Source organism: Mobula birostris, chromosome 32, assembly GCF_030028105.1.
Source record: "Mobula birostris isolate sMobBir1 chromosome 32, sMobBir1.hap1, whole genome shotgun sequence".
NCBI classification, from domain to species: domain Eukaryota; kingdom Metazoa; phylum Chordata; class Chondrichthyes; order Myliobatiformes; family Myliobatidae; genus Mobula; species Mobula birostris.
In genome coordinates, this window is record NC_092401.1 from 18,547,152 (window position 1) to 18,555,719 (window position 8,568).

At 44.2% G+C, this 8,568-nt stretch overlaps 1 protein-coding gene across 1 annotated transcript; it reads left to right on the forward strand.

Moving 5' to 3' along the window:
- The first annotated feature begins 246 nt into the window (after window positions 1–246).
- Window positions 247–1,744, forward strand: LOC140191072 (zona pellucida sperm-binding protein 3-like). The gene is made up of 7 exons (XM_072248146.1): window positions 247–362; window positions 442–545; window positions 628–805; window positions 882–1,008; window positions 1,082–1,170; window positions 1,242–1,351; window positions 1,626–1,744. The coding sequence occupies exons 1-7, from the start codon at window positions 247–249 to the stop codon at window positions 1,742–1,744; spliced, it is 843 nt and encodes a 280-aa protein (XP_072104247.1).
- Window positions 1,745–8,568: the final 6,824 nt, after the last annotated feature.

Genomic DNA, 8,568 nt, shown 5'->3' on the forward strand with positions numbered 1-8,568 from the left:
TGAATAGCTCGACAATTCCAACTCCAACTGAGTTGGTTGAAGATAAAACCCGGCGGCATTAATGAAGACCAGTTTGATTGAAATTCAGCTTAGACCATAAAACACTTACAGCGGCTTTGCTCCTGCACATTCTTGCGCAAATGCATAGACAACACCCTCATTTAACGTCTAGTGATTGTACTTCGGAAATTATTAAGGATTATGAAAAAATCAGATTCGCTGTTAAATTAAGGTAATTTCTCTCAGATGGTTGAAGATTTTCTTGGCTACACCATCCACCTGAACCCCAGACCCCGGCCTCGTGAAACTATTATTGTGCGAACTAATAGGGCAATCATTCCCATTCAATGTCGGTACTTCAGGCAACACACTGAAGTTATTGCAGAATTCATAACCAAGTGCATATTCTCTGGTCTCATCAATACCCGCTCGTCCTCCCAGGAAAGCTAAAGTGAGCAGTAACCCAATCCACCCCACGTGGATCCCGTTCAGCTCCTCCAGGTCTGGGGAAGGACAACTATCGTTCTCCCTGCGGCTAATGAATGGTATGTGTATGTAGGGCGCAGTTTCTTGGGCTGGACTACTGGAGTGTTGGTACAAGATCTCTAATTCTGTCTTGTCTCTTAGATAACTGGCTTACAGAGCGCGCCTCCTCCACCTACTACCTGGGCGAGCTCATTCACATCGAAGCCTCCGTTTCCATGATTAACCACGTGCCCCTGAAGCTCTACATTGACCGCTGTGTAGCCACACCGAGCCGGGACAGGGACTCCACCCCGAGATACAACATCATTGATCACCACGGGCAAGTGCTGTTTTTGGTTTTTCTCTCTAATAACATCTCAGCGTGTTGAATGTTCCTCATGTCCCTTTTTGTTCAGATGCCTCCTGCACAGCGCGGCTGAGGACTCCTTTTCCACCTTCGTGTTGGTCGGGGCTGACCGTGAGGTGGACAAACTCCGCTTTGATTTAGATGCTTTCCGCTTCTTTGGAGATGAGCGTTCCCTGGTGAGGAATTAAACAGTGGGTTGTATATGTTGGCAAAGTTTCACGGAATAACCTTGTTCAATGTTTCCCTTAGATTTTCATCAATTGTCGCTTGAAAGTTGCTGCAGTTAATCGGAGCGAATCAATAACTAAAGCTTGCACTTTCCAGAGGACGCAGAACATGTAAGTTATTTTCCATCTTGGAGCTTGATTCTGGTGACCGATCTTAATGATGATGATGTTTTCTTGGTCAGGTGGGCTCCACTGGAAGAAACGAGCTTCGATGTCTGTGCCTGTTGTCGCCTGGGTGACTGCGCAGCCATAGGGGAGGGTGTCGTTTCTCCCAGAGGACGGAGGGAGGCTGGTAAGTTGCTCGTTCCTTCTGGATATGGGAGGTCGCTCTGTCTGTTACTTGATCAGTAATTTGCATTGCACAGAAATTCGATCCAGCGAAGTGGGAGGGCGAGGTCTCGCTTGGACCACTGGTCATTCTGGGGAACAGAGTGCCCGACCTGGCAACCCAATCCTTCAATGAGATCGAGTGACCCGGGATCCAAACTCCACGAAGGGGTGAGTTCAAGGTCCCGCCTCTGCCGCTTGCGATAGTTTCTCTGACTAACCTTTACTTCCTTTTGTAGGTGTGATATCTGAAACGGTTTCGATCATTCCTCTGGCCATGACGGCTGCCTTTCTCGCCACTGCTGCTTTGATCGTTTTGTTCTTGTACAGGAAACGCAAGCAAACTTTGTTCAACTAGTTTTCAACTGCAGGAAAAAAGTGTAATTGCTCATCCTTTGCTGTGTTAAATCTCTGGTGCCTATTTCGGACATTTGCTGGTTACATACTCTGCAATTAACCTCCAGATAGTGTCTCTTAGACACAAATACTAGAAATGCTACATGCCCGTGTAACCGTGTCGGTTACTTTCGTTCTGACATAATTTGTGCTACTTGTCATTTTTACTAGCATAAGTTTAATTGCTTCACTTTACAAGAGTTTGCGTGTCGTTTTTTTTTCGCCCTTTAACTGGATAACTCCTGGTTTTTGAGATTAATACGAAGGGCATTAGACTCCCATCAGATGTATGGGAAATGAATAGTATTGCCTGAAGCAGTATTTCAAACAATAGCCATAAAAGAAACTAAACCAATGTCATTGTTGTCCTGCATCTCAATTTCAATATTGAGTTGCAAACTGCCAGACAATTTAAAATGACAATCCACTGAGTTCTGGATGTCAGATGGTTGGTGGAAGTCTGGGCTTCACAGGGAATGCCCTCCCTAGCTCTGAGCGAATTTTATAAGGTGTGCTGCCTCAAAGTGACATCCACTAAGGACTTCCATTATCCAAGCAATGCTGTTTTCACTTCTACCATTGGGAATGAAGTACAGGAGCCTTGGATCCCACGCAACCAGGTTCAGTAACAGTTATTAACTTGTAACCATCAGGTTCCTGGACAAGTATGGATAACTACACTCACCTCACCACTAAACTGACTCCACAAACTGTAGACTTATTTTCAAGAACTTTAAACTTGTGTCCTCAGTTTATTTATTTGCATTATTTGACTTTTGCACGTTGCTTCTTTTAGTTTGCCACATTCTATTGTATTTTATTTTCCTGTTAATGCAAGCAAAGAAATGAATCTAGTCAGTGAATAGTGACATAGTACTTTGATAATTTGAACTGTGTGGTGGATTTGAGGTTGAAGGGACAAGTTCAACACTTATTGATGAACTGTTCAGTTCAACCCATTCCCCTCATCTTGAGCACAGGTGAACAGCTTAGAAGACCAAGGTAAGTTTAGATGTTTATTTGGCAGCATGCAGCAGGACCTGATGCATTAAACTTGACAACTTTAGATAACCGAACATTCTGTTTGACAGACTTGGCTCGTTGTAATTGACCATCCAACCGTGGTATTGATTTGTTTTCCCCCTCTATGGTATCACTGGGCCATTCTGCATTCCCATTGACTGCTCTGCATCTTATTTTCTGTTGCCTTTGTTTGCTGTTTTGCAAAACAAATGCCAGCTGGGTAATCTGTTTTTGTCATTCTCAAAGTTCCTATTTTCTATCAGTTCCAAAAAGCAGTGTGAATCTAGAACTTGATTCTGTATACATTCCTTGAGGCTGGAAAAAGTGCAGTTAGTGAAATAGTGCCAGGATTTAAACTCCATGCAACGACAAAGGTTACTCATTTCCTGTTTGGGTTGGTGAGGATTGTAATATTCTCATGCAGCCGAACACTTTTTGGGACAGGATATAGTGTAGGATGCTTGCTCTTGCCCCACTGAACTCTTGCCTTAATATCTCTATTTTATCCCCCTTGGTTCAGTTCCTTCCTAATTGAGCTCTTCAATGACTTTAAGTTCCCTGGCCCCAGTCATCTCATTTTCACTTCATGTCCAGTCCCTGTTTACTTCTGCCCCCCCCCCCCCCCCCCATCAGGAGGGCCTTACAAGCTATCCACTACTTTCTGGGTAATAGACCCAACTAGTTCCCTTCCATCTGGTGGAAATGGCCATCACCTCTCAATTTCTCCTTCAAAACCAAGGTATAGCCATTGGCACTAGCAAAGGCCTCAGCTATGCCTGCCTTTTTGTTGGCTACATGGAATAGTCTATGATTCAAGCCTACAATGCCATTCCTCCATAACTCTTCCTGTATTACAGTGATGCTGTTTCCTGTATCCATGGCAAGTTCATCAACTTTGCCTTCATAGTTCACCCTGCCTTCAAATTTAGTTGATACCTCTTCTCTTTCTTGATCTGCCTTCATCTCTGGAGACAGTCCAGCTACTGCTCTTTCACAAACCCAATGACTCACAGCTATCCTGACTATACCTCTTCCCACCCTGTCACTGTTTTTATATTAAAATGCCATTCCTCTTTCTCAATTCCCTTGTGCCCACTACACTTGTTCTCAGGATAAGGCTTTTCATTCCAGAGCAACTAAGATGTCCTCCTTCAAAGAACAGGGTTTGCCTTTCTCCACCATCAAAGCTGCCCTCACCTGCATCTCTTTAATTTTGCATAGATCTGCCCTCACAACATGGATAGGGTTCCTCTTGTCCCCACCTACCATGCCCCAAGCCTTCAGGTCCACCTCAAATGGGATCCCACCACCAAGCACATCTTCCCCTTCTTTCTTCTTCCCACTCACTTGTCCATTTGTCCCTCCCCACTAATCTCTCTCCCTGCATTTGTCCTTGAAAACAGAACAACCTGCCCCTACACTCCCTCACTCATACCATTCACGGCCCCAAACAGTCCTTCCACGTGAGGTGACACATCACAAGTCAGTAGGGGTTATCTACTGTATCTGGTGCTCCCAGTGTGGCCTTCTGTTTATTGATGAGACCCATCTTAGATTTGCAGATGATTTCATCTGATGTCTTCACTCCATCTCCACACAAAAAAATGGGATTTTCCAGTAGTCACCCATTTCAATTCTACTTCCCCTTCTGACAGGTCAGTCCATGACCACCTCTACTGCCACAATGAGGCTACATTCAGGTTGGAGGGGCCACACCTTGTAGTCTGTCTGGGTAGACTTCAACCTGATGGCGTGAGCATAACAGCATAAATATAATGTTTTGCTGCTGCAGCACAGTACATTAAAGTTTGGGTCCTATTTCTATTCTTAAATTAACATATACAAGCTTGTACAACAAGATAAACAGCTATATTTATGATATTAGTGTGTTTTAAGGGAACTATAGTCTGAGGTAGAATTAGTTTTCTAGGTTGGTTCAAGTACCTAATGGTAGTGAGAAAGAAGCTGTTGTTGACTCTTAAATTGTGGGTCTGCAGGTACTTCATTGCACCACTGACACGAGGGCATAGCCCAGATGATGTCATTGCCTCTTGTTGATGTCATTGGTGGTGGGGAGACCTTAGCCACACAGTCGTAGATATAGAGGTTCTTGCAACCCTAAGGTGCACCCGTGTCCGTAATCAATGAGATGAGTTTTCTGAGCTGTGCTGATTCTAGTCCTCTGCCTCACCCCCTCCCCCTCCCATTGTGGAAGCTTAGACAAAATCCAAATGCAATAGAGTTTGGTGATGTTTTAGGGGATGATGAGCTGCCTACAGTGAACAAGAGCCTGATATATTCAGATTATTTGCTGCATGTGGTCCACAGCAGATTGGAGAGCCACTGTTCGGCTATAAGACATAGGAACAGAATTAGGCCATTTTGTCCACTGAGTCTGCTCTGCAATTCCATCATGGCTGATTTGTTCTCACTCTCCTCCCATTCTCCTGTAAGCATTGATGCCCTTACTAATCGATCTCTGCTCTAATTATACCAATAACTCTGTTTCCACACTTTCTATGGATTCTGAGGCTGCACTCTCCAGCCATCGACTCCTGCACTACAGGAGACGCCCTCTCCTGGGCCTTTCACCTATTCTAGTGCACTTTTCAAAGAGCGACACATAGATCAGTTACTTTTCTGCAGTGATAGTTGCTGCTTGTGATACAGAGGAGATGTTTGCTGGTTTCAAAATTCACTTTCATTCATAAGTTGTACTCCAAAGTAACCAATCTAAATACACATGCAGAAACACCTCTGCAATATTCAGTAATGAGCTGAAAAGTGGCAAATAACAGAAGCTCCACAAAACATGAATGAGAAAGGATGTGTGTGTGAAGGTGATGGAATAGTCTCCACTTGCTATGTACAGTTGTAGCAAGGGCCAACTCGGCAGCATTCAGAGCACAACAGCCAGCTTGATTGATGCCTCATCAACTGCCCTAACAACTTTCCCCTGGGTCACAGTGTCTGAGATATGTAGCATTTATTGAATTTTCTCTCCATTGTTTCATCTCTTCAGTAAGGATGTAATGCTGGGCCTTTATAAAGCATTGGTCAGTCTGCACTTGGAGATTGTGAGCAGTTTTGAGCGCCTTATCTAAGAAGCATTGTGCTGGTATTGGAGTGGGTCCAGAAGAGGTTTGAGATTGAAAGGTTTAATGTTTAACCAGCGATTGATGGCTCTGGGCCTATACTCGCTGGAGTTTAGAAGAATGAGTGGTGATCTCATTGAAACTTTTTAAATATTGATAGTCCTAGATATAGTTGATGATTCCTACAGTGGGGAAACAAATATCACGTCATTCATTACTCTTGTGTGATTAGAGGTAATTCAGCCTGAGGCTCCCCTACCCAATCCTGCCCCTCCATGTACTATAGCAGGAGGAGCCTATACTGTGGTTCTTCCCACAGACCCTTGGCATTGGCAGCACAAATCTTCAGGACATCTGTCAGCCTGCAGTGAGCCAGCCTGCAGCATCCCCTTATGGATATCTCACTGATGAAAGACCACATTTTGGGCAGATCAAATGGCGTCCTTCAGCGAGGTGATAAACTTCCAGCTGTAGTCCATATCTACCTCATTGTGTGTGTCTCTAGAAACAACCACCTATGGATCAGAGCCCTCTGTTACACAGCTATTGGAGTTGAAACAGGACATGTCCCTGGAATGAATGGACAGAATTAAGGAGGCTTATTTATCTGAGATTTGCTGAGGTAGTAATGATCTTCTGCTCCTTATTGTCCCGTGAGTTCTGATCCTTTAATTTCAAATATACTTAGAATAATTCATCTTATCTTGGATGGTAGAATGATACAGGCAAGGAAATGATGCAAGGAAATGTTGTCTGTGTGGAATTTGCATATTCTTCCTGTAGCCACGTGGGTAACTTTTTAGGTATTCTGATTTTTCTCCCACCTCCCAAAAATGGGCTGGTGTCGTCTTCTATTGCCACAATATGGCCATTCTCACTTTGGAGGAGCAACACCTCATATTCTGTCTGGGTAATGTCATAGGGATCTACCCCTTAATAGCAATAATCAGAGGCACAGGGAGAATCTATGTACTGGCAAGTCACCTTTATTATTTCAACTAAAAAGCATGTGGGTTCACAAACCAACTACCTGTGTGCACACCACTAGAATTTCTTGCCCCTCCATGAATAGGAAATGAAGAAAAATGGTATTACTCAGAACAGTAGTCAGTGCTGGCCAGGTGTTCCTCATGGCCCAATTGCCATGTGTTCATGTGGTCCTTCTCTGGTTGTTCTTTGGTTGCTGTAGAGTCATCACCCTTCTATATTTGGAACTCATGACCCTGTGTTCCTCATCAGTTGAACTGCTGGATCTCCATTGCATTTGTTCAATGTCACCTGACCTACCTGGGCCATCTTACTAGCTCTAGTCCAGGGCTACAACTAACGCGTTCTATGGTTTCTGTCCCCCTCTCCCAGTTTTGTGCCTTTGTTCCTTTCAAATCTGACTGATTCAAAGCTAGGCGACTCAGACACTGAGTCTAATGTGATTACAGATCACTTCTCCAGCAAGTCTGTCACTTTGCATTATACATAACTGCTCGTCTGAGAATGGTCTTGGGTTTAGCAGGTCATTACCTGAAGCTCCTTCTGTCCACATTGAATTGCTCTGATTAGATTGTCCCAGAGCAAGAATCTGTTCAGAGTTCACAACATGGGAGGAAACGGAGACATTTGGTTTGTCTGCTCCCCCTGTCCTTGATTCATCCAAAACCACTGATTTGCAGATGGTTGTTCCTTCTGACTAATAGTAGCCTCAAATGACAACATGACTATTGATTTCTCTAAATTCCAGTAACTTCCCTCCCCTTATCTTATGCCAGATTCCTTCCACTTCAGCCCTTACCTTTTCCAGTTATCTCCTCCAACTTCTCACTTTATCCCCCCTTCCCTTCCGCACCAACCTATCTTCCCCCGCAGCTGGATTCATCTATTTGCTTGTGCTCCTTCCACTGCCCCCACCTTATTCTGGCTTTTTTCCCCCCTTTCCAGTCCTGATGAGAGGTCCTGGCCTGTAACATTGATTCTCTTCTTTTCCGTAGATGCTTTCTGAGCTACTGAGTTCCTGCAGCATCTTCTGTGTGTTACTCTGAAATTCCTCATCTGCAGAATCTTGTGTCCTAGTCTGACAGGCAATATTGGCATGCAGGCCGCCCTCAGTCAGGCTGTTGTTGCAGGTGTACAAGACATGGAGTCTGCATATAGACTGTGGTGTACAGTTCTGCTTACCTTCTTGTAGACAAAATGTCCTTAAGCAGGAAAGTGTGCAAAGGAGATTTAAAGGAATGCTGCCTAGATTCAAGAACCTCCATTAAAGAGTTTAGGGCATTACTCCTTAGAGTAAGAGACTGAGGGGTTACATCAGACAATCATGATGGGCATAGATAGGGTGAATCCAAGTGGTCTTTTTCCAGGTGAAAGAATCAAAAACTAGAGGGCACAGAGGTAAGGTGAGAGGAGATGAATCTTGAGGGGCAACCTTTTCAGTGTGGAATGAGGTGACAAAGTTAGTGAGGTAGGTACAATTACAACCATGCCTAGATATTTGGGCACAGATAGAAAATGTTTAGAGGGATAATGACCAAATGTGGACAGATGGGATTTGCTTAGTCAGGCATCTTGGTTGGAGTAAAATAGTTGGGCTGAAAGACCTGTTTTCATTTAAAGCATGCAGTCAGGCCATTCAGCCTCGACTCTTCCATGCCAACCAAGGTGCCTCCTGTGCTAG